This window comes from Galeopterus variegatus, unplaced genomic scaffold (assembly GCF_000696425.1).
Source record: "Galeopterus variegatus unplaced genomic scaffold, G_variegatus-3.0.2 Scaffold1083, whole genome shotgun sequence".
NCBI lineage: Eukaryota > Metazoa > Chordata > Mammalia > Dermoptera > Cynocephalidae > Galeopterus > Galeopterus variegatus.
This window is the reverse complement of record NW_007727194.1, coordinates 164,131-191,805: the sequence shown is the minus strand read 5'-3', so window position 1 is coordinate 191,805 and position 27,675 is coordinate 164,131. Positions and strand designations below refer to the sequence as shown.

At 35.2% G+C, this 27,675-nt stretch overlaps 1 protein-coding gene across 8 annotated transcripts in view; it reads right to left on the bottom strand.

Annotated features, from left to right (window-relative positions):
* Positions 1 to 26,935, bottom strand: part of PHF14 (PHD finger protein 14) — a 172,764-nt gene extending 145,829 nt beyond the window's left edge. For 4 of the 8 annotated variants that reach the window (XM_008574664.1, XM_008574665.1, XM_008574667.1 and 1 more), the window contains exons 1-4: positions 26,449 to 26,610; positions 25,856 to 25,966; positions 16,920 to 17,701; positions 9,972 to 10,116 (exon numbers count right to left, since the gene is read on the bottom strand). In XM_008574664.1, the coding sequence (XP_008572886.1) occupies positions 9,972 to 10,116; positions 16,920 to 17,701; positions 25,856 to 25,966; position 26,449 (1,039 nt within the window). In that variant the 5' untranslated portion in view covers positions 26,450 to 26,610. Of the gene's footprint in view, positions 1 to 9,971; positions 10,117 to 16,919; positions 17,702 to 25,855; positions 25,967 to 26,448 lie in introns of all 8 variants that reach the window. The other 4 variants (XR_550639.1, XR_550640.1, XM_008574666.1 and 1 more) reach the window with 2 other exon arrangements.
* Between the last annotated feature and the right edge of the window lie 740 nt (positions 26,936 to 27,675).

Below are 27,675 nucleotides of genomic sequence, written 5' to 3'. Positions count from 1 at the left end.
ATATACATCCTAAAACAATAAAACTCCTTAAAGAAAACATAGGGGGAACACTACAGGAAGTAGGATTGTGTACAGACTTCATGAATAGGACCCCAAAAGCACAGGCAACTAAAGGAAAAATAAACAAATGGGATTATATCAAACTGAAAAGCTTCTGCACAGCAAAAGAAACAATTAACAGAGTGAGAAGACAACCAGAGTGGAAGAAAATATGTGCAAAATATACATCTGATAAAGGATTAATATCCAGAATATACAAGGAACTCAAACAACTTTACAGCAAAAAAACGAATAACCCAATTAAAACAATGGGCAAAGGAGCTGAATAGGCATTTCTCAAAGGAAGATATATGAATGGCCAACAGATACATGAAAAAATGCTCAACATCACTCAGCATCCAGGAAATGCAAATCAAAACTACACTGAGATACCACCTCACTCCAGTCAGGATTGCTAATATACAAAAGACTGAGAATGATAAGTGCTGGTGAGGTTGCGGAGAAAAAGGAACTCTCACACACTGTTGGTGGAACTGCAAAATGGTGCACTTTTTATGGAAAATGGTATGGAGGTTCCTCAAACAATTACAGATAGATCTATCATATGACCCAGCTATTCCACTGCTGGAAATATACCCAGAAGAATGGAAATCATCATGCCGAAGGGATACCTGTACTCCAATGTTTATCGCAGCACTATTTACAATAGCCAAGAGCTGGAACCAGCCCAAATGTCCATCATCAGATGAGAGGATAAGGAAATTGTGTTATATCTACACAATGGAATTCTACTCTGCTATAAAAAAGAATGAAATACTACCATTTGCAACAACATGGATGGACTTAGAGAAAATTATATTAAGTGAAACAAGTCAGGCACAGAAAGAGAAATACCACATGTTCTCACTTATTTGTGTGAGCTAAAAATAAATAAATAAATAAACACACAAACAAAGGGGGGGAGAAGATACAACAATCACAACAATTCCTTTAACTTCTTAAGACAAGTGAACAGATATGATGTACAGTGGGGAGGGGAGAGAAGGAGGGGGGAAAGAGGAACAGGTAAAGGGTCACAAAAATCAACTACAATGTATACTAAGTTAAACTAAATAAAAATAAAATAAAATAAAATAATTATGCACCATGACCCTATTCATGATAAAAAAAAAAAAAAAATCTCTGTATATTAAGAATAGAGTGTAACTTCTTCAACTGGGTAAAAAACATGTACAAAAAACCTACAGCTACAATCATATTTAATGGTGTGAAATAGAACCTTTCCCACTAAGATCAGGAACAAGGCAACAGTGCTTCTCTCACTACTACTTTTCAACATCTGGTAATGCAATAAGAAACAGAAATAAAGGTATACAGATTGCAAAGGAAGAAATACTATTCTCTTTGTTTTCAGATGAGATGATCGTCTATGTATGAAAATTTGAAAGAATCAGCAAAAATTCTCCTGGAACTAATAAGCAATTATAGCAAGGTTTGCAGGATACAATTTAATATACAAAAGCCAATCACTTTCCTGTATACCAGCAATAAACAAATGGAATTTGAAATTAAAAACATAATACCGTTTACATTAGCACCCCCAAAATTGAAATGCTTATATATAAATCTAACAAAATATTGTCAAGATCTATATAAACTACAAAACTCTAATGAAAAAAAATCAAAAAAGAACTAAATAAATGGAGAGATGTTCCATGTTCATGGATGACAAAACCCAATACTGTCAGGATGTCTGTTCTTCCCAACTTGATTCAATACAATGCCAATGAAAATCCAGCAAGTTATTTTGTGGATATTGACAAACTTATTCTAAAGTTTACATGAAGATGCAAAAGACCCAGGAGTGCCAACACGATATTGAAGGAAAAGAACAAAGTGTGAGGACGGACACTACCCAACTCCAGGACTTACTATAAAGCTATAGTGCTCAAGAAAGTGTGGTATTAAAGAAAGAATTGACATACAGATCAGTGGAACAGAATAGAGAACCCAGAAATAGACCCACATAAATACAGTCAACTGATTTTTCAGCAAAGGTTATTACCTTTTTATTAAAAGGCACAAAGATAGAATTCTGAACAAATGGTGATGGGACAACTGGACATACCCATGAAGAAAAAGGAATCTAGAGACAACTCAAAATGGATAATAGATCCTAATGTAAATACAAAATTATAATACTCCTAGAAAATAACATGGGAGAAAATCTAGGTGGTCTTGGGCATGGCAATGACTTTTTAGATACAATATCAAAGGCACAATCCACAAGGAAATAACTCTTAAGCTGGACTTTATTAAACTGTAAAACTTACACTCCATAAAAGACACTGTAAAGAGAATAAAAAGACAAGCCACAGAATGGGAGAAAATATTTGCAAAAGACGTATTTGATAATGAACTGCTATCCAAAATATACAAAGAACTCTTAAAATTCAACAATAAGAAAACAATCCAATTAGAAAATGGGCAAAAGAGCTGAACAGATACCTCACCAAAGAAGATATACAGATGGTACATAAGCATATGAAAAGATGCTCCATATCTTATGTCATTATGGAAATGCAAATTAAAACAACAAGATACCGTTATACACCTGTTAGAATGGCCAAAATTCAGAATGCTGATAAACATCAAACGCTGACATGAATTTAGGGTATCAGTTGGCCACTCACACCAGAGTGAACCAGAATAAGTGACAAAGGAGATACTACGGAGCCGTTTAAAATATTACAGTTCCAGAAGACACTATTTCTTATTTGGTGCAACAACATTGTGTAAGTCTTTATAGAAGAACTATTTTCAAATTCATCAAAGTTTTATTTCACCTTCTCTTTATAAAATAAATCAGATTATATCCATTTTATACATATATAAAAATCTCTAAATTGTCTTTCTTCCATTTCTAAAAATAAGCAAGTTAACAATACTGTGCTGAAAAAGATTCTTCACAAGAAACATAATTTGTTTCTACAAATACAGAGTAATTTTTGCTTAGACAAGCTTATTTTTAGGAACATTAGATAATGCTAAAGGTGAGGACAAAAAGAGTGATTGTCAAAAAGCAAAGAAAAATTTGCATTAATAGCCTATTAATAAATTTAACAGTATAAAGGATGGTTAAAACCATAAATAACCTAAAATTTCACAGAACTAAAAACCAATAAACTATATATAATATATTCAGAAATAAATATATTAGAGCAAGGATTAGCAGCCTGTAGTTTGAGAATATGCAATTTACTCAATTTTTACCAATAAAGTATGTTGCACTCCCTTATCTACATCCCATTAGGAAAATAAATACATATAAACATTGTAGCACTCCATTTCTGCTGTCAAATTAGCCTTCACAGATAATTTGTGGATGGTTTCATCCCACCTATCCATTCTCTAGAAAGATAAGCCCACAGCACAGAATCTGTAATTCACTTACAAAACTTTATTCTTTGCTCTTGTTTATGTTCTTGTTTTACCTTCTCTATCAGAATATAAGCAGTGAGATAGCAGAAATTAATACTTCTGCATCTCCCAGTTTCCTAACACAAAGCCTTGCACTTAAATATTTGCAGAATCAAGGTAACAAAGACAGGTCATTTAAATAATAGTTAATGTTTACATCAAATACATAGGGAAAATCGTGTTCCTCAAGTCTTTCGTCTTCCCTAGAAGGTAAGAAGTAGTTTAGAAGAGCAACACTAAAAAGCCATAAATATTAATAGGCCTTAAGACTCAAAGACACCTAACAGAGAAGTCCAGTACAGGGGAAAAAAAATACAAATGGCACTACTTTCAATGGAGTAGATAACCGAACAATAGCTATGGTCATTAGAAAGCAGATCCAGGAGGGACTTAGGCATTAGAGTCCTTTGTCTCCCCTAGTCCTGGAGAACCAGTAAGAGTCACTGTGATTAACCCTTTCACCTGCTAAAGTAGAAACTGACCTTTGGTTAACTTCCTACCTCTGATACCCTAGAAACCCAATAAGGGCAGAATATGAACTATGTTACTTGGAAATATCACTTATAGTAAAAATGACCCTTATTGGCACTTTGTCCCTGAGCTGACAGGAACCATAAATGCCTGACAGGATACCTAATTTGGGCTTCCCTGAGTGTATGACTCTAGTAATGGGGCATGTCCATTGGCACCTATGACTACATCACTGTTAAAAGATATGTTGACTCCTGTGCAGGAAGAAGCTTCCATGTCAGGGTGATTCCTTACACTCACCTTAGGCAGATCTCATTTCCTTCTATCTGAGCTGTCACCTGGGGGAAAGAAGGGTGGAGAGAAATGGCTCCCAGATGACTATGTGGGCTACTGTAAGGACTACTACAAAGACTCTCATAAAAGAATGCATGAGACTGCCTTGCTGGCAAGCTGTCTTTTTTTTTCTCCTCTATCTTTCTAAACAAACTGGTGCTAAATGTGGCATATGGTAGTCTTAAAAATCTCAAAGTTCAGATACACTGGTAAAACCATTGCAGAGTCACTCCTTTATAATGTCAATGGAGCTAACCAACCATTTAATGTACATAGGAAACAACAGGGGGCTGTCAGGTTAGCTCAGTTGTTACAGCACAGTTGTGCTGACAACACCAAGGTCAAGGGCTCAGATTCCCATCCTGGTCAGCTACCAAAAAATAAATAAATAAATAAAGCTCCTGGGGATCTTGTTAAAATGCAGATTCTGACTGATTCAAAAAATCTGGGACTTGGGCTGTGATTCTGCAGTTCTTACAAGTTCCCAGGTGATACAGAAGCTACTTCTTAATGCCACTGGTCCATGAACCACACTTTGTATAGCCAAGCTTTAAAAAATTCTGAAATGAGTAAGAGTGATGTTTTAATTTAAATGCTAAATGAGGTCTGGTAAAATTTTTAAATCTTATTTACTTTAGATGTAGCAATAGTTTAGTTAAATAGTGAGAAAAACCTTAAAAATTAAAATGATTAAAAAGCCATAAAAGCTACAATCAGAATAAAAAAGTGAAAGATTGACAATTTACTTTTGAGAAGCTGTGACCCCACTTTAGTGGAAGACAAAATTAAAATTAAAAAGGAATAAAAACATGGTTTTCTTAGAAAGAAACAAACAAAAAATATGTCACTAGGACCAGATCAAATGTCACTGCTTTTGATTTTTTCAACCATGCTCTAATTAACATGCATTAGCGGCAACACATAACAGTATCAGTAAGACTTTGATGTCCCAAAAGGGCTCCAGGAAATATATATTATTGCATTGAGAATTACTCTTTTCCAGAAGAGAAATTTAACCACTTAACCAAAGATTATTAAAAGCAGGGTTTATTTTTTTATTTCCTGTTAGTAGACTCAACTGATGTCAAGCTGGTAGATGAAAAATTTCTTCACAGATCTACTGTTGGGGAAGTAGAATAATTTAATCAGGCCCCTTCGCCTTAGGTATGGTTAGGGGTGGTGAGGCGCATTCTTTGTAAGCAAATTGCGTGTGTGGGTGGAGTTAGTGCGCATGCTCGGCACGCGGCTTGGCTGGTGTCTCCCTTGGGCGCCAGCACCAGGCGCAGCCATGCTCTCCAACCTACGGCTCCAAGGACCTTTTTGGCCAGTTACCTAGCTCATAGACCTGCGTGTGAAGGGTTTGTGACCCAATCTGGACAACAGGCTTGAGGGGTCTGTGAGCTCCAGATCTAGTCCTAGCTCCACAATTGGCCCAGTTGGCAGGATTACAGGCAGGTAAAAGAGCTCAACATCTACTAATAAACATAATTTCTTACTGATACCATCCAAGTATTACTAAATAAAACTTAAATGGAAAATCAGAAATATATGCATGTCCAAGCAAACCCATCTCAATCACAGTACTCAATGAAATACGGTAAAAGAATTCTGTGGATTAGTTGTAAAGATAAAAATGTCCTACAGGAAATTACATTAAAAAGGACCCAAATACCATATTTGATATATTACTGAAAAATATCCAATAACAATTTTATTAGATTATATTAATCATTACTTTAATTCATTAAGCTTATAAAAAATGCACTAATGTTTAATAACACTTCTCCCCTAAACCAAAACAGGTCACTTAAAATCTCTAAAATTAGGACTCTTTCAAGTTATTAATTCTAACTCAAGAAAGCAAAAGAGAAAGACAGAATTACATGATAAACATATACAACAGAAACTCAAGGGCTGAGCCCGTGGCGCACTCGGGAGAGTGTGGCGCTGGGAGCGCAGAAGCACTCCCGCCGGGGGTTCGGATCCTATATAGGGATGACCGGTGCGCTCACAGCGCTCACTGGCTGAGTGCGGTGCCACCGGTCTCAAAAAGGACAAAAAAAAAAAAAAAAGAAAAAGAAACTCAAAAATTAAAAAGGGAAATAGGAAAGTATTTATACTAGAAGAGGAAAATAATAGCATAATTTTTAAAAAACCCAAAATTTATTTTTGACCTTGATTTACAACTTGCATCTTTACCTTGGATGTATATAAAGTTCCAGAACTCAAAATACTGCCAACAAATTAATTTTACAACGTAAGGTTCCACTTAAAGAGGTGAAAAACTATTCAGAGTCACATATCAGCTAGCTCTCAAAAAACTTACAAAGCATCACACTCAGGATCATTAATTTCTCTATCCTTTCTTCCCTTCTTCCTTTTCCCATAATAAAAATAGGTCTCCGATTCTAATGAGTTAGTTTTGGAAATTAAATAAGTAATCATCAGCAAATACTCAAAAATATTTGAAACTTGAACTGCCATGAGAGCTAGTTAAATGAATTACACAGAAAAGTTGTTACATGACCTTATATAAACAACTTCCTTTTGATTTAACCGGCCCTACCACTCAGCTTGATCATCTTTTTGTCTGCCTTTATTCAGGAAGTCTTTTTAGGTGTTCCTAAAAATCAAAGCTGGGGCTGCCCAATTAGCTCAGTTGGTGCTAACACCAAAGGTCCAAGGTTTGATCACTGTACTGGCCAGCCGCCAAAAAATAAAATAAATAAATAAATAAATAAAATCTACCTTAGACTTGCCATTTCTGAGGGTATTTATCTGAAGCAGGGGTCCATTATGAAACTTTAACAGCTCTAACCTCATCAGTGGAACCAATGCAGTGCCCTTCCAGAAATTTATGTTCATTTGAAAAATAAATATACTGGGAAAGAACTCATCCTAAGTTAAGAAAGAGTCCAAGGAGTACAAGTATGATTGAAAAATAATAGGACAGAGGGGAGGGCTCATTCTGATTTTTACATGGTACTACTAGTCTCCAGTGGACTTAGGCCTGAGTCCCAAAGGAAGAAGCTGTAGTAAAAGAGTTGCTTTATTATTATAGATGTGGGATACTGAGAGCACAAGGCAACAGCAGCCCAAGTACCAGTGACAAAATACAGCACCCTCAAAGTAGATGAGGAATTATATTTTCAAATATCTCCAGGGACCCAGACAACTAACAAAAATGAGTAAGTGGTTTGGGAGAGGACTTTGGTAACCAGAGACTGTTGGCCTCAGCAGCAGGGGACATCCTTATTCAGCTCTAACAGATTGTCACCATAAGAGTGCTGCCAGAACTTTGCATTCTTCAAAAGAAGTTCAACATCCTACAAGTGTACAATAAAATCTCCGAGTATCTAAATGTTAGCAACTAATTTAGTTTCTTAAAACTATTGTGCTAGTCTTAAAAAATACATTCATAATCTATGACCATGACCTAAGAAGTAGAGGTAGTATGCTCAGCATGATAATGAAACAGAGATGAGTAAATAGAAATAGCACCCTCAGCATGATAATAAAGAGAAATCACCAACACTAACAGCACAGGCCATGCCTGCATCACACACCAGCAATGACATTCATGGATATAAGCAGCAGTAGCATATTTGTGATCATCAGTGGTGATTGATACAACATCAGCAGCACAGCTGCTACTTTTGATGTCCACCTATTCTATACCTGCTCACAGGAATCTGAACCATACGTGGAAGAAAAAACACTCACACAACCATGTTGACTGTTCTCAGTTTACATTCATTACCACTAATATCAAGTGGTCCCTTATTGCTATCTGACTCATTCACACACATATAAACAGTTATCTTATGTATTATTTCCTTGTGTATTTACAGTAACTATTTTATAGCATCCTCTCTCCCAAATCTCCAACTCCTCTGCTAATAGCTTTGCTTTCTATTTCACTGAGAAAATAAGCATTCAAAAAATAACTTCCCCATGCTCTTTTGGTGCTCCTGCCAAATGCATATAACTTGACATGAGAAAACACATAAGAAAAACCCAAAATTAGGGATATTCTATTTTAAAAACTGGTCTATATTCTTCAAAAAATGTCAATGGCATGAAACACAAGGACTCCGGAAGTGTTCTGGATTAAAGGTGACTAAATAGACATAACAACTGAATACAGGCTGGCCTGTTAGCTCAGTTTGTTAGAGCATAGTGTTAATAATACCAAGGTCAATGGTTCAGATCCCCACACAGGCCAGCTGCACAAACCAAATGCAATGCATGATCCTGGATTTTATTTTGCTAGAAAGGACATTACTGGCATTACTGGGACAATTCACAAAATGTAAATACATACTGTAGATTAGATAATAGTATTCCATAAAGTACTTGTTGTTTACCCTCTTGATTATGTAGTTGACCAGGAGCTGCAGATGATTTCAATGAAATCAATGCTGATTTACTGACTTAGATAATTATGTGGTTATGTAAGAGAATGCCCCTGTCCTTAAGAAATACACTCTGAAGTACTTAGAGGTAGAGAGGGTTATTATGTCTAGTTTACTCTAATAGAGGTGAGGGAAAAATTGTTATATGAGTCCTAAATTGGCATGGCCTAAAGCAGCCTCCGTACTTGGGTAATAAATTTGGCCCAAAGTTGTCTTAATTTAGAGTGAATTGCAACCTAGCTTGATGTAGAAGCAAAGTTTAACCTAACCTAGGAGTACACATACCCTCATAACCAAGCAACTAAATCTCAGCCAATCATAGTAGCCAACCCTCAGCCAATTCCAGGCTGAAAGCTGCCAAATAATGCCCAAATAAGGCAAAAGCCAAACTGCAGCAGTCAGGTGATCACTGTAGTCATTTCCTACTTTTCTTGTTATAAATACAGCTCACCACATTGGAAGGCGAGGAATTCTAAACCATATTTGGTCCAGAGTGATGCCTGGTTCTAGAACCTATCTTTTGCTCAAATACTTTGTTAAATTTAACTGGTCTCAGGTTTTGTTTTGTTTTGTTTTTCAAATGAGAGAGATGATAAAACAAATATAGCAAAATGTTCCCATTTGGGAAATCTGGGTGAAGAATATGATAATTCTTTGTATTATTCTTGTAATTTTCTGTCAGAAATTTTATCCAAAGAAATTTTTAAGTAAACAACAACAAAAAAATAGCAATACATAACAAAAAACATTCAAAAATTATAACAGAGTAAACAAAACTTTCAATATAATAGAGTGGCTCCTAGTTCAGACTTTAAAAGATGATCTCTACAAATTCTCCTTTCAAATTCAAAATTTAGAAGTGTAACTATGAAAGAAGAAACTATAATATCAATAGACTTAGAATGTAGGTCTTTTAACAATAACTTTGTATTGGAATAATATACTAGACTTTTTCCTACTTCTAAATTTTATTTGAAAACTAGAAATAAATAATACCATGAAGAAAAATATTATAACACTGACCTTTAAAGAAATACTGTGATTTCCACATAATATTTCTACTTCAATTATTTAAAAATGTATTTTAAATTAAGAGAAGATAGAAAATAATACCCATGATACTTTGAGGGTTCAGTATATATAATTTCAATTGAAATATGAAATATTATAGAAAAACCTTAGAATAGTACAAATGTAAAACAGCTAACTTTATTTATTTAAATACAGTATCAATCACCCATTTCTAAAAAGAGACAAAACAGAGCCAATTACCTTCATGGACTGTAATGCCACAATTGTCACACTGAATTATTTCATCAGCATCCTCACTATTATCTCCAAGACAAACACAGCAAATCAGAATATGGTCCATTTTTTGAGAACTCCAGTTTTGACTCTTCTCAAGAATCAGCGAGTCCTAATGTTAAAAAATTAAAATATATCAGAAAATCACGTTTAAATTAAAAGACAATTTTAATCAATAAAATTCTCACCTTAAATTATTTTAAAGCATTATTTTATGTATTTCCGAATTCAAAGGACCCTCTGTGTACCCTCTCTTAATTTTTCACTTCTCTGCAAGTTCTATATTCTCTCTCCTATAGGAAATGAAAAAAGCAGGCATACAACTAACAACTCTTCATCTGTTATGCTGTTCTGGTTTGCCCCTTTAACTAGGAGAAAGGAAAAATTAATCCACAAGTAATTATTAATCCTGTATATGGGTTTAAAAAGTAAAAAGATACGGTTCCGATATTTTGGGAGCTTACAATTCTATCTAGGGGGAACAAGACACACATATATGGAACAGGAAGAAATCAATTCACGGGTAACATATAAGCAAGCAAGTATGCATGTGAAGGGAGAGTTACACTCTCTAAGTGTTGGGGAATCCAAGTTCCAGGGTTATCAAACTACTGTATAATAGATCCATGAGAGCCTACACAAGTGTATCTGCATATATACGTACAGAAAATCACCTAAAAAAAGGATCCAGGTTGACCAGTTGCCAGAAAAGTCAGACTACTATATTAGGTTTATGTCAAGAAATATCTAGTGTAATTTGGTAATAAAGATGTCTAGCTAGTTAAAATACAAAAGGAGAAACATGTATTACTAAACAAATACAAAAAGATAAAATTTCAAGAGTCTGCTTGTTTTAAACCTTCTGCATTATGATTTTTAACTTAAATGTTAACAAGAAAATTATTCTTGTCATATTTAATAGATTGGGCTTAATATTACATATAATAAAAGATGGCACTTGAATCTATATATTTTGGGGCCAGCCCGTGGCTCACTTGGGAGAGTGTGGTGCTGATAACAGCAAGACCACCAGTTCAGATACCTATATAGAAATGGCCAGTCAGGTCACTTATGAGAGCGTGGTGCTGACACCACCAAGTCAAGGGTTAAGATCCCCTTACCGGTCATCTTTTAAAAAAAACAAACCAAACAAAAAAAAGAATCTATATATTTTCATTTACAAACCTAACCATATTTACAAATAAAACTAATAAATTAGTTCTGTATCATACATTCACCAAATATACTTATTTATTTATTTATTTTTTAAAGGATGACCGGTAAGGGGATCTCAACCCTTGGCTTGGTGTTGTCAGCACCACGCTCAGCCAGTGAGCAAACGGGCCATCCGTATATGGGATCCGAACCCGTGGCCTTGGTGTTATCAGCACCGCACTCTACCGAGTGAGCCACGGGCTGGCCCAAATATACTTATTTTTAAATGAATGTAATATTTTTATATAAATATTATATAACTATAAATATTTTTATATTTATATATTCTTTTTAAACTCCACCAATATCCAAAGATAACATTTGCAGCCATCATTTCAATAGCAATTTGTAAATGACACCTGGATAACACTTGCAGGTCACAATTAATAATTATTTAAATACATTTTGTGTATAACATCTAAAACTGCAGCTGATCTGTAAAACAAATCAGGAAAGAACGCAGAATCTATAAAGAGGTAATGTCCTTTCTCTTGAGAATTCTAGTACTTCAAAATTAATATTTTACTTTTCTATGTAATAAAACCAAATAAAATAGTTTGGGGCTAACAAATGGCTAGCAACTAAAGGTGAAAACATCCTAAAAAGAAAACTCATGTGTTTTATAGTACTTTGGTAAAATAAGCAAACAAAAATCTGCCCAGATTCTCACAGCCTTAGCCATACTTCAAAAGTCACAGCATTTGACCTAAAATCAAACATTCATTCTCATCTCTCACTTAATAGCTGTTGAACCTCAAAACTGCAATTTTCTTATCTGTAAAATGGGGATAATAAAAACAACACCTACCTCATGAGGTTGTTGTGAGAATTAACAAATATATGGCAAGAATGTTCCTGGCATATACTAGGAACTCAATAAATGTTCATTCCCTCCCCCTCCTTTCCTCTGCACTTCTTGTAAGTGGTTCAAAAAAAGAAACACAAACTGATAATTTATTACACTGGAAAATCTTCCACGGAACCCAAAAGTAAAGTTACAAGTCTCAATGAGCACTGCTACTTTAAATATCATCTTCAGAGTTAAGTACAAAAGAGACTTTTTTCTTGGAATAGCACATCTAGGTTAAAAAAAATTACAGACTAGGAAACCACCTAGTGAACAGAGTTTGGTAAGAGGCTACTCATATTTGCCAACATTTCTCTGGTAGAATTATAACAACTAATTGGCCCTGGAAAAAAAGTTTACCCATATGGAAAACAAGTAAATTTCTATGGGTCAGAAAAAACAGCATCAACAGGAAGCTCTAATTCTTCTATTTTCCTATTTTTCCATTTCATTCAAAAAAATAGTAAATGTATAAAATATATCTCTACACCAATTTCTCACTACACATATTATCATTTAGAGACAGAGAAAACAAAATTGGTATTTCTGGCCCTCTGATCCCCACTGTTTGAGGCTTTAACTAGAAATACAATGCAAAGAGAGAAATGGGAAGAAAATAGTGCTCTGCAATATTCCTCTAACCAAATGGCTAGAAAACAATATTTCAATGGGAAAATCTAAATAATACATCCTCTTAGAAAATTATGACCTAAGTTTTCTTTAATAGATCAAACATAAGTTTTAAGCACACTTCTGATCAGATCAGTACAAACCCAATTTGTTACCATTTTGCATAGCACATTTTGGAAGATGTATGTCATCTTTCAATTTCCTAGGGAAAATAGTTAAGCTAAAGTTTTTAACACAAAACTTAGAAAATATGGTTTTACACAAAAATAGAAATCAGGAAAGTGGGTTTTGAATGGCAAGAGTACTACCTAGAAAATAACTTTAATATTACAGAAAAATTCAACAGAATAAATGGGGCACTATAGTGATAAATCAATGACTACTTATAGTAAATTATCTCATTTTTTCCCTCTTGGGATTTAAAATATACCCCATAAATGATATTGCCCAATGTACTCCATGGGCTCTAAAATATGTTTAGTGTTCATTTATATACGTATTCCACATAGATGATTATAAATCACAAATATACAACACGCTAAATTTTACCTAAATTATGTGTCTTTAACAGAGGAAATTCCAGCACACTTCATGTAAAACCAGTATTGAAACAATCCTATGGCCCTGAAGATGAGAAAAATGTAATATACCAAAAAGTTTGACCAGTAATTCTCCCTCTAAGTTATTAAAAAAGGTTAAATTCTCACAAATCTCAAGTAATATTTGTAGAATGTTATAAAACACATTTTTTTTTATACCTTAGAGCAATTTGTTTTGAAATGTGTAAAAAGACAATTGATTAATAAGTCAGAAGCCCCAAATAAAAGCAGCTATTTATAAACTTTGGCAAAATTTTTACAATTTAACTAGCTTAAATGAGGGTCAATTACCATTTCATATCATGGCAAGACATCTAATCCATTTAACACAATAGACTTTTATGGAAAAAAAAATTTCTAGTAAGCAAAGAATATGAGGTTATGTCTATAAAAGAGCAATCCAAAATCCAAACTGTGTCCAATTCTAAATATCCTCTGTGAGAAAACAGCTGTTCTTCTTCTTACAAAACAAAACAAAAAAACTGCCATTTCTATTGACATGATCTTCTGAAATGTATTAATTCTCACCCAAAGCTCTCTTAGTGAATCTCAAAACCTTCAAGATAAAAGGTTGAGAAGGATGTACAACCATATTCTAAGGGAATTATTCATACTGCACTAAATTCAAAAAATGCCATGGGGTTCAGACCCCTGTACTAGTCAACCACAAAAAAAAAAAAAGAAAAGCCATTGACAAAGACAGTTGTCCATTTGCAGAAAATGCAGGTTACCAAATGCCCAGTTCTAGAGAAGGAGTTCTCAAGGTGTAGACCAAGAAACTCTCTTTTGGGGGTCTACAAGGTAAAGGCTATTTTCATAATGGTACTAAGATGTTATTTGCCTTTTTCACTGTCTTTCCCTCATGAATATATGGTGAAGTTTTCCAGAAGCTACATGAAGTAGGACTGTGTCATCAATCTGACAACTTGTGTATTTCTATGTGTCTTATTTTTTAAAATATCTTAAGTTTTAATTTGAAATGGTAAAAGTCAGTGGATATAATCTACATAAATAATGGGGGTCCTCAATAATTTTTAAAAATGCAAAGTGGTTTTAAGAACAAAAAGTTTGAGAACCACTGCTCTACAGTATTTCTGGGCCTGTGGCATACACATGACAAGACCACTACAAGCAATAGATACAAAAGGTCCTGCTCAAAAAAATATCAAATTCCCCTAAGAAACTTCAAAATTCTAAAAGTTTTAGGACATCCTTTACCTACAAATGATGTCCAACATTATTTCCCTACAATTGCACTTGACATAGCAGCCGAGAAAAAAGTGTGCCTGCTGATAAATATGATATAATTTTATTATGCATTTCTTCCTTTTGGTTTTTTTTGTTGTTGTTGTCTGGCTGGTAGTGGGGATCGAACCCCGGACCTTGATATTATTGGCACCATGCTCTAACTAACTGAGCTAACTAGCCAGACCTATTATGTATTTCTAAAGCCACATTTTCAGCTCTTTCTACTACAAAGTGGTATCTGAAAACTTAAAGTAAAAGCAGAGAAGAAGAAACCTTCAAATATAATCAAATACATACTTATTAACTATCTAGTGGATATTTAACAATTATCACTACCTAAAATAACCAGGAAGATTAACGTACAGACATTGGTAACAAGGCCACAAGAATTAACTTTAGTTTTACAAAATCGAGATCATATAAATATAAAATTTAGAGATATAAGTAATAATCTCAATTTATTAGTTTTTTTAACTAAAACTTAGTATCTAGTTTGAGTGACAATTTAAACAGAACTAAAATCATCAAAAAATTATTGAAGAGTTTAAGTAACAAGCAAGGGGAAAAACAAGTTATCAAGCTTTTAGGCACAATGTTATTATGAGGGAAAATTAACTTTCTATAAGTTCTTCTACATGGGCATTTTTCCAAGAAGGGTTTGGAATTTCATTCCTTGAATTCCTTTGGGACAATTAACCTAAACATGTAAGGTCACATAATTTACTAACGTGTCTTCTATTGAGAAAAAACCAAACAGCACATATGGCCTTTAAATGCATCATAAAGGTTAGTCTACAACCTTTACATAATATAAATAACCTACATGCTATTAACAAACAGATAACGTATAATTTTACATGGAAAATACCCAAAATAGGCAGGTGGCCCTCACGCCTTAGCATAAATCTAATACACACTGCTTCTAATCATTAGCTAGGCTACTTTTGTGAACATCGGCCTAATACAAAATGAAGTAAGGAATGATGTTGCCAAAAGTAAACTTACTCAGCTGATACAGAATGAGTACTAAGTGCTATAAAATAAACTAAATGCATGCCAAAATTAAATATGAACGACTGATTTTCCATACTTCTGTTTCCCTAAGATAGCACTGATAATATGGAACTGCCTGTGCTATATCATTTAACATACTAATGACAATTTTCCTGTACCTAAAGATAAGAATTAGGATGGCACTGGAAGCAGGCAACATTCTTCATATGGAAGTGGGCAACCTAGAAGCTAATCAATGTTTATATCCTAAATATAAAGTGCTGTTTCAACTTTGCTGATATATAACTGTACATTGCATTGGTAAGAAAATCACCAAATTTCTAAATAAAAATTAATTAAAATAGGTCATCGCTACCATAAGCAGAAAAATGGGAAAGAATGAAGCAAAAGAAGGAAAATCTTTCTACCAGTTTAACCTACTTCGATGACATAAAGAAAAAAATAAGTGTACGGTAAGAGATTAATTTTGATGACTATAAACACATTAACAGAAATGACAGAATTATTTAAAGTTCTACATGTGATGTAACAGATACATCTACATGTAAGACAACAACTCAACCTTTTTTTTTGGAAGAAAAACATACATAAACACACAGACAAAGAGACACAAATGTGTTTGACTGAAGAGTCTTGAATGTTGCATCTCTGGGCCCAATGGATAAACCTAACTTTCGGTAGCAGAACTTCAAGTGGAAGAACAGAGCCATTACTGTAGTTTTAGGACAGAAATGTTTGTTTTATGATGAAAATGTTTGCTTTTTTCCACTTCTTTGCAGAGAGAACTTATTCACTAAATATATGTAAACACAGTTCATATTTACTCCTATACATATAAAGCAAGGATCTGGTTACTATACAGATGATGGGTGCTAGAACTGGTAAAGGAATTAACCTTTAAAATTAATCTCTAAGGTCTGAGAAAATTAGTAAGCTGTTTGTTGTCCTGCTCTAAAGTATTCTACAGCCCTACATTTTTATATGGATATAGAAACAACTAAGTTGAAAGAAAGGTGACCTTTGTTTTCATAATCCACTTAGCACCATTCAGCAGTCCTATGAACAATGGGGTGAAGGGAAAAAGGGGGAATGGAAAATTCTATCGTTCCCGAGTCTATAGATATAAAAACGTTTCTCCTTGAGGACAGAGATTGTGAGTTTCTCTTTGAGAACGATGACAAATAGTAGACTCAATAAAGATTTGCTGACCAAATGCATAAATATTACAGGTAAGGTGCTCATTCACTCCCACAGCTGTCTATAAATAGGATTCCAAGGAAGCCACTTATTATAACAAGTAGTGATTTAGAGAATTCCCTTTTCCCCAGACAGACAGATATCATAAAAATTGGGTTAATCTACCTCATTACTCTTGCTTTGAGATAGTGTCAGGCTATCATTGGTCAGTTCCTCATCATCAGCACTGTTTCTGCTAAGAACTTTACTCTTCTTCTTCTTGCAGCCCCCGTCACTGGCAGGGCTACTGTGTTCTTCGTCATTGCCTTCATCATTCTCATCCTCATCACTCCCACTTCCCTCATCTTCATCGTCCTCATTGTCCCCATCACTTCCCTCTTTCTGAGATGCAGATCTCCCTTTTCTCTTCACAACAGTAGGTCGCCAATCATTGTCATCCTCACTGTCATAGTCATCCATATCATTCAGCTCCTCCATGGATACAAAATCCAAAAGCGGTCGGTTTCGACGAAGGTTCCACTTTTTTGGCTCACTGACTTGTTCCTCTGTAGTAGTTGTTGTAGTGGGGACAGAAGGGGATGTGTTAACAGCAGGAGGACTTGTGACTGTTGTGGTAGCAGCAGTAGAAGCAGCCACATTATCAGATATGGCTGCTTTTTCTTTTTCCTTCTCTCTCTCCTTCTCTTTCTCTTTTTCTTTTTCCTTCTCTTTCTCCTTTTTCTTTCTAGGTCTTTCTCCATTTTCTTCTTCTTCCTTCTTTTCCATTTTAATTAATTGTTTTTCTGATGACAGTATTTCTTCCTCTGCAGAATTTTTAAGTTGTTCTTCTTTTACTTTAATATCTTCATTCTGTTCTTCTTCTAAAATATTCTCTTCAGAATCACTACAGGAACCTTCTCCACTGTCCTTTGAGGGATCTTCACTTCCATTACCACTCCCTTCAGAATCTGTTGAAAATATGAGAAAAAAAAAACCACACATATGTATATACATACACACACACACACACAACGCTGACACAAATGAAACCACCAAAATTTATGAGTTACTTGCAAAACAATATAAACAAATTTAAGTCAAAGAATGGTAGACATTCCCAACCTGATTAAATAATAAATCAATGAAGTTGATATAATGATATTAGTTCAATATAGCACTAATGAAGATGAATATATGTAACTCTAAATTAAAATATGCTTTAAAAAGAGGAACACTATTGTGTCATATGGCTCATGCTATATTTGGTACCCTAGAGGCAATTTTTTCCTAAAAGTAAATGTGCTTCTTTTTAAATTGGCCACTTGATTTTAACTTAATAATATAACACAAAATTCTACTCCCTTTACATCTTCCTTTTATAAACCATATGGATTTACAAGTATAGAAAGAGTCCCATCAAAAACAAAATAAATCTGGCCCCAAAAAACTTGGCTTCTTTTATTTTACTCTTTACCAAGTAAGATGAACATAGATATTTATAACAGTCAACTTTTACCACATCCCTAACATACCAAATCAATTTTAGGAGTAACAAGTATACAGATTTAAAAGAGACAATAGGAATGGCACAGAAAATGAAAGTTGCAAGAGAAGTTATCAATTTTCCTGTTTATGCAGATACTGTTCATATTAATGAGTCACCTACTCTTTTCAAAAATTCTAGGCAGTACTCTGTGCCCTAGAATGGAAGAAACTGATGAATAAATGAATCCATCCTGAAAATGAGCAGCCATAGTAGTTCCTGAAAAGACAGGCTGAGGACATTAAAGAGCTCATGTAGGACTAGAAGCTTCCTAACAAGTTTCTTCCATCTTTGCCTAGGGCAACCTCGTCCTTCTCAACCCCACACTGATCAGTAACTTTCTAATCCTCTTTACACCCAATCAAATAAATAAAAATTTGAAATATTTGGAGCAGGGGTAAATGGAAGGAGAAAATGATGAGGAAGATCAGGAGGAGATGAGGAAAAAAACAGTTATAGTCAAATCTTGGACAACACTAATAGTAAAAACCATAAGATAATGAATTTTTTGCACCTGTAACTAAGAAAAAGGTAATAATAAAATGGTGAAAAAAGTCAATGTTTCCATACCATTTTAATTTCTATTAAACCACCTGGCCTTAACCTCTATAATTAACTAGGCACTGAAAGTAAAGGAAATTATCTATAATTAGCATCTGGTACCTAAGGCACCTCAGAAGTCCTATAAAATAGTTGATAATAAAAATATCCTCCAAGTTAAATCACACAAAAGATAAAGACTAACACTTAACAGATGCTGACTGATCCTAGGAAATCATTATCAATCTCAAGATTATCATGTAGGTATCCACAGCTTACTCAGGACTGTTCTGAAAAAACACTCTCATCCTAAACAATCTTACACAGGACACAAGAACAATATCATGCAATTCCCTCTGAAACTTTTGGAGCCAGATGGGTTTCATAATTTAGAATTTTTCATATTTAACAAAGACAGCATGGTCTATGCATCATATATTTTTCTAAGAACCCCCAGTGAGATCTATGGTACTATCCTGTAACCAAACTCATCAGCAGCCAAAAGTATGAATATTTACAGAGTAAGAGAAATAAACACTACAGAGAAACTATCAGTTCCGGACAGGTTTTCCCATCAAATAAGTTTGTACCAAATTTAGGAAACATTTTTGGATTTTTGAGCTTCTTGTATTTCAAGAAGAGTGTGTACCCAATATCACTCACAAACAGGGGACCTCTTTTCAGTCCAAGAGCCATTCACAATTAAACCCAACCTACTAACGAAAATCACCTGTTAAAATAATAATAATAATTTCTAGGCATTTTAAAATAAGGATCTAATAAATAACGTGCAGAGTTGACTAAATCCTTCTAAGGCACAGAAGGATCTCTTGTGCACACTGGCTAAGGAAAATTTAAACACATTACAAGCAATGACATAATTAAGAGAACAAGGAGATGGAGATAAAAGAAAAGGTATGTTTCTTCTGGACGCACTTTCTAGAAGCCTTTTTACCAATAAAAGATTAATGGTAGATACAAAAGTAAGATTAATTGGGGCAGAAGTGTATCTGTTCAACACTGAAACCAATCAAATCCAACTATTACTTGGTAAATTTTACAAAACGTCAGAGATTTTTGTGATTTTGGTTTTTTTTGTTGTTGCCAATCCCAATTAATTAATCATTTTTTAAAGTGGAGGTAAACTGATACCCTTTAATTCTGTTTTTGTTCTGTAATCAAGTCTGAATAGAAAGCTAAAAAAGGAAAAGACTTAAGTGCTTTACATTTGTCATATTATCAGAAGAATGTGAATTTCTTCCACAAATCCAAATCCTAGTAGCTTACCCAACCCTTCATTCTGCAAATATAACACATTAGTCATATTCCAATGACAAGGATGAGGAATACAACAAATTTTATCTTTCTTTGATCTGTGAAAAGTAACTTCTTCATCTGATTAGTCATCACTTCTTTTTGGCACATATGCACTTGAGGGATGGAGATAATATTTAGTTACAAGCATAACTGGGTAATAACAACCAAGAAAATCGAGGTCCTTAGCTGTCTATATTTTCACAGGCAGCAAAGAAAAAACTTCCTCTTACTACAAAATCAAATGATTCTGTGCCATGTTCCAAATTCATCATTTCTACACCCTTAAAAAATACACAAATCAAAAGGAATAATAAACTAGGGAAATGAGTCAGATACTTCAAATAAAGCTACTCAGGCATAAGAACAGTTAATTCCAAGCCTACAATAAACTTTCTTGTACTAAAAAGCCTATAAAATCAAAATTCTACTCTCCATTTGATTAAATAGAAGGCAACCTTTCTCAAATACACAATATATCAGAATCTCTTCAAAGCAATAGCTATTTCGACTAACAGTTAAGGAATTTTTGTTATAGAATTAAAAACCAACCTTTAAGAATCCCTTCACAACATTAAATAATAAAATAAAAATTAATTTAACTGATATCAACCATCAATACCATTATAACCAACACTTTGGCTTTCCCCCTGATAAATATTAAATGATAAAATCAATATGACTTAATTCAGTTTTATATATTAACTTTGCAGTATAATCATTATTCACCAACTTCATCAACCATAATCATTCTGTTCAATGATCTAATGCAATAATGATTAGTATTATAAATATATACAATAAATAATAGATCACTAGTCTACTGGCTATTCAGAGTTATCATCTTGGGGCCATCTTTGGCTAATTCTGTATCTCTTGAAAAAAGCCAGTCAGTCAATACAACTCATCCTCTGCTTCTGACTCTAGTTCTAGCTGCGTCACCTTGTTTCACTGGTAAATGTAAATCAGTGGTTCTAAAGTGGGCAAAATGTTTCCCCTAGAGGACATTCCCCTAGAGGACAATGTCTGGAGACTGGTTGCCACAAGGGGTTGGGGATTAGAGGACAGAGGGGAAAGACGTTACAGGCGTCAAGTAGAGGACAGGGATGCTGCTAAACATCCTACAATGTACAGGTCTGGCCTCCACAACAGAGAATTATCCAACAAAAAATGCCAATAGTGTCAAGTTAAGAAACCCTCACCTAGTATAAAAGATCTCAATATAACCTCATTCTACTTTTGTAGGTTTATCTCTTCTACTATTCTTTTACTCAATACTGATCCCCAAATATACATGACATTTCTGATCCTCCAAACTTTTAACATTTAATGTTTCTCTCACCATAATTGCTGTTTATCTAAATCTTTTATCTCTTTCAGTTCATAGTTCAGCTCTTACTTCCTCAATAAAACTGTTCTATATCAACCTATTCTAAAGTAATGCCATCTCCTCTGAAAAGACTTGAACTATGCAATTGATCATCTTTGTATCACCTATTATTTTAATTACTCCAATTGTTATTTTATTTACACGTTACTTTAATTATTCTAATATTATTACTATTTCTTTGTAAATTCACCATAACATCTAGAAAAGCACTGAACAAAACTACCGATGGTAAATGAACATATCTTTCTTTTTTCTTTTTTTCCTTTTTATATCTTTCTTGATCCACTTATACAAAGTCAGTTTAAATACCAAAGCAACATACTACCTAAGTCTCAACCTGACTCTTCTAGTTCAATTATTTTCTGGCAATACAGCCTAATTAAACCAACCATTGATCAAGATCTAAAGTTAACCATTATAAAGCTGCTGAGAGGCAGAGTGGGAATCAGGTTCCAGCAAGTGTGCTATACAGAGAGCTGCTCAGCATCTCCTTGTTCCATTTACCCCCTGAACTTCCATGCTAAAGTTGAAAGGAAGTTTTTATTGAATTGATGTGTATTTTGTGAAGCAGGATGCATAGAGGTCAGTATTGAGAGGGCACCAACTCTGTGTGCAGTAAAGGTACTACTGCTGACATAAAAGCAGTTGTCTCTTTTGAAAATCATTCCCCAGCTGCATTCACAAAGACTAGTTGGTGATTAACAATATGCCCTCTGATCTTGGTTTAATGTTGAAGATAACAGTGAAAACAGCAGCCTTTGTCTGCCTTTTCAGCATACTGGGCAGAGAAATATATGTCAAGTAGAAGACTAATTTCCCCCACTGAAGGACACTGAACATGAAGGTACACATGTATCTTTTTTGTTTGTTTGTTTTCTTCCACATGTTTTTGAAATGATGAATAAAAAGATTTTATGGCACTCAAAAAATAAAAATAAAAAAATTTAAAGCATTTAAAAATTTTTCTAAAAATAAAGTTAACCACTTTACTTTGGTGGGGGGAGGGAAGGAAATGGAGGAGGAATGACAGGACATGACACTGCTAGTTTGTCTTGTTTAATAAAATACATGCATACATCTTTAAAAACATTCAATTTATATATAAGTTAACTAAATTTATGTCAGCGTAACTAAACATTACATCCGTTATACAGCAAATAACTAAATGGATAGTTTCCTAGCTTATCCCCAATCCTAGGCCCAAGTCTCAAATACAATCACTTTAACTAGGCTGAGCCAATATTCGAATATTGCCAATATTCGACTGTTTTAGACCTACCAGGAATTTCATATGGTTCCACCTAACATTTCCACCTTTGGTTCTTCTTGTAGTTATCACCATAACTCTAATACATGTATACCACATTTTAGCACTTAATCATTTTTAATTTTATTTAGTGACTTCCCTCAATCAAAAATGAGAAACTTAGCTCTGCTTTAGCATCAGAGATAAAATAAGATAAACTATTTTCAATTTCATAATATTCTAAAGGTAGAGGCTTGTAATTATAAACTTTGTCGATAATCACTTGCCAGTGTTTTTGTGTGTCATTCTTTAACAACGTTAATTTCTTCTATTTTATCATCTGAGAAGCACATGCATAAAATTATGTTTATCTGCAAGGGTGTTGATAATAATCTTTTGTTGTTTCCTATATTTATTCTTAAAGCCAAACAGAAATATAAAAAGTTTTATAGTCAGAATTTCAGATTTCAAGATGAAGAAACTGATGTACAAAATCCAGTCAATAAAAATCAAGGCCAACCAATCTAATCATATGAACATTAAGATCGAAGTCAGTAGTTCATTCAATAAGTCATTTCTGGAGATTGTTTTAAAAGAAGGTATGACCAGACAGATGTTTAGCTACTGTTCCTCCACCTCCAGTTTAATCTTCCATTCATAAATAGGATTGGGACTCCACAATTTCAACATGTTTGAAAACCAGTGATAGGTGTAATATCTTATTTCCTGCAAGAGTCCAACTAAATATACTACTTCAGGCAGAGAAGAGAAAGGATTCAAACAGGGAACACCGGTAATCTAGAGTAAGCCAGCATCTCAGCTATAGGGAGCACCAATGAAACTGACTCGAGTGGAAAATATGATTTAATTTCTGTTGACTATTAATTATTTTCAACTAAAATTATTTTCTACTTAATTCCCTTTTACAGTATCATACCAAGAACCACACAGTGGTTAATTTGTGGTTAAATTTGTGACCTAGACCTTAGGTCGAACTTAAGCTCCCCAGGGACCAGGGAGATAAACTGTTGAGTACAGCAAACTAGGTATCATATGACAAGAGGGAAAAGAATGTATATATTTTTGAGTGATTTTAGGGGACACACACACACACATATAATCAGCCTAACAAAACTCATCCTATCACTTTTCACAAGTAATAGACAGTTCCTTTCGAATCTGATTAGGATTTAACAAGGTCTGGAATCTCAACTTAGCTTCTTAGCTCGACACCAAAATTATTTTGAGCTCATATCATGAAATTGCTTCATCCCTTGTAAAGAGAAGTGATACCTGTGAATAACTCCATCTGAATAAACAAAAAGAAAAAAATTATCTATAAAGTCAGGATTTATTGTCACAGAAATAATTATGGAATACTTAAAGAAAATAAATTTTGGAGTTTTTCCAATAAAAGTATTCAAATAATTCATAACTTCTGAGACCCAACCATTTCTGTCACAGTTTACAACCTCAACCATAACAAACCCAACTACATTCTAGCCAAGAATATTCTTATCTGCCAAGGTCTTCACCAACAGAACTAAGACAGATTTGAATTTTATCTTCTTTCCCTTCTCTTTTTTTCCTTTCTTTGGAAGTACCAATCAGTGAACCAACTAAATGTGAGATAAAAAAATGTGAGAAGCAAAAGTTAAAAAAGAGCTAATCAAGATAAATTTATCAATTTTTGATTGCTGGGAGTGAACTCAATTAGTAACCACAATATACAAGTAGTTTCAGTTTAAGATTACATCTGTCCAGTCTTAGGAACGAAGCAGCAAAAAGATTTTGTTTTGTTTTATTTGTCTGTTTTTACTAGGACTAATAAGTGAGTTTAATAAGACCACAGGAAAAATGGTAAATCAAATCCATTGGATCTATTACTGCCTGAGTGACCCCAAGCAAGTTCTTTAAACTCAGTACTCCGTTTACCTGTAAAATAGTATCTTTTTCACTGAGTTATTGTAAAAAATAAAGATTATACACACAATAAAAGTTCTCAGTAAATGACAATGCAAATTCTGCTTGTTGATGCTATTAAAAGTGATAACTGTAACACAACACAACCCAACTGCATCCCTTCCTGCCATCCCTAGCAGGAAAAAAACAAAGAAAAAAACAGAGGGAAAGGACAGAGATGTGACTAAGCATAGCGAACTCTCTGGAAGGATATTTAAAACCTGTTAAAGGGATGAAACTGGAAAAGCTTTTATTTCTCACTTTACTTAAATTTCCATCAAAAGGGGGAGAATTATAAATTTTTTTGGTTCTTGTATTTACTAGCCCTTTTCACATAAAACATTTAAACATAATTATTATGTGTTTCTCAGATTCTGTCAATTAAAAATTTACATATTACATACATAAGTTACACTGAACAGAAGATAAAAAAGAAAACCATACTTTTCTTTGTTTTCCAATTTTGTACAATGTAAATGTATGACCTCTCAAAAATTTGTTTTTAAAATCACTAAATATAATGAACAAGCATGTATGCTTCACACATCAGAGATTTCTTTTTTTCTTTTTAATTTCAATGTCATTCAACGGAACCGCAGAGATTTCTGAAAAGGCCCAATCCACAAGGTCGAGCACTTACTATAATTTTCACTCGTGTCAATCTTATTCTAATAAGAGAGCTAAGAGATAAAAAGCAAAATTCCCCTCAGAAGTTTCTTTTTTCAGTGATCTGAAAATAGAAGAACTCTTCTCGGGAGCTATTCATGGTCCACATTACTCTCAGATTATTCTACTTCGGGATATCTATCATTTTTTCCTCCGTCCATAAAATTAGCATAAATATATTTTAACGTGTAGAACTGAGAAAAATGCTCTTGCAAATTTGGAAAAAGTCCTTCCATGCCTGCTAATTATCTCTGAGTGAGTATCAGTGAAAACAGAAACAATGACAGACGTTAGTGATACAGGATCTTAGGGAAATGTAGGAAATCAAATGGACAAAATAAATGAAGTTTATGTGCTTTCACTTTAAATTGGCATTTTAATCAAAACTGACTTTTTAAAAAGTCTAAAAATAAGCTAACTCCAGAAAGGTGGGAAAGGGGAAGAGAGAAGGAAACATTTACCTGAGGCATCTCCAACTTTAAAATCACTGTCATCCGAACTATCATAATCGAGAGCTTCCAGCAGAGAAGCTGCCAAAGGCTTCACCTGCCTCCTCTTGGAGCTGCGATCCACTGTTAAGAGAAAAAAATTACACTGTCATTCATAATCCCACCAACAGGGGAGAGCTGTGATTCTGGGAGAAGATAAAGATGATCTCGCGCAGGGACTCTTTGTTTAATTGAGCTCTCAGCAAAAGGTGCGGTGAGGGTCGGCTGCGGGACGGATGGGGAGGGCTGGGCAGCTCCAGCTCCCGGGTACGGCCAACGCCAACTCAGGCTGGCCAAAATCCAAACTGACCTCCTTGCACATTTTGTGAAGATGTTTCTGCGACTCCCTCCTAAGCCCTCATTTAGACGCCGCAACAGTCAACAGAAAGCAAACGCAAAGCCCCGAGATAAAAGAAGCCCCGTTCATCCCCGCGGACCGTGGACACGGAGTCCACGAAGGGTCCGGTTGCCCGCAGGCTCTTCCCACCCCCGCCCTGCTCCCACCGCCCTGACTCTAGAGGGCTGAGATGGGCCTCTCTCCCCGCGGAAGCCTCGGACACACTTACTAAGGAATCCGTGAGGTGGTCGTTTGGAGGAGACCTATGGCGAGGCTGCGAGAGCCCAGGCAGCGCCGTGGTCGGGGACTAGGGCCGCGGAGACACGTCCGACAGATGCTATTTAAAATCGGCGGCGCCTCCGACCGGACCCGGGCGCTCCCAGGAGCAGCCCCGCGGTCACCGCCCCCCCTCGCCGCCCCCTGCCCACCAGTCCTCGCCCGGCCCCGGCCGCTCGCGCCCCTTCCCACGGCGCTCCCCGGCCAGAGGCGCCCTCCGGCCCAGGTAGTGCGACCAACCCGGCTGCACTGGAGAGTTAGTTTCCCCCGTTAAAAATAGAAGGAAAAAAAAATAAAAGAAAGAAAAACTTTATTAGCCTGCACCAGAAGCAACACAAGACCCAGAATTTGTACAGTCGGCGAGGCCGGCTGCCTAAGACAATAGGGAAAGCAACGACCCGGATACAGCTCTGAGGAGGAGGAAGTGAAGACACGAGGCCGAGTGCGGCCCTGAGAGCAGCAGGAGCCGAGAGCCCATGCGCCAGACTCGCAGACGCGCTCCTTCCGGGTACAGTAGCCGAACAGAGCCGAGCGGGAGCCGAGCGGAAGCCGAGGAGAGAGCGGAGGGCCCTTGCAGACGCTTGAGGCTCCGCCCACAAGTCCTTGAAGCTCCTCCCTCTCCGAGCCTTATCCCGCTCCTCAGTCCAAATCCGTGGGAGGCCACTTTTTATTTCTGGTTTTTGTTTTTTAAGGATTTACTCTGAGTGAACTTTCCTCAAAAGAACGTTTGAGAGCTGGCTGGTTAGCTCGCTTAGTTAGAGCGTGGTGTTGATGGCACCAAGGTCAAGCGTTCGGATCCTCATACTGGCCAGACGCCAAAAAACAAAAATAAAGGGGGCAGTTGCTACCTTAAGTCACTACCAAAAAATGTAAATGGTACAGACAGCCACACTTTACCTGTTGCTTCTATAAAATGCATCTCGTGAAACGTGCAAGAAATTTATTTTCTGCAAAAGGATAGTGTGAGAGTTGCATTAGACATAGTTTGATTGCTGCTTTGAAAATTATAAATTAAACAGAGAAAAAGTACTCATTTAATTCTATCAATTAACTATTGCATTGTGGGCAGACATTTCCACATAAAACCTACACAGTACTTAGTTCTGTTAAGAGAAAAAGAGAATGACTACATCAAGGGGAAAATACCTTCGCACAGTATATTGTGTATTTTCTCAGGATA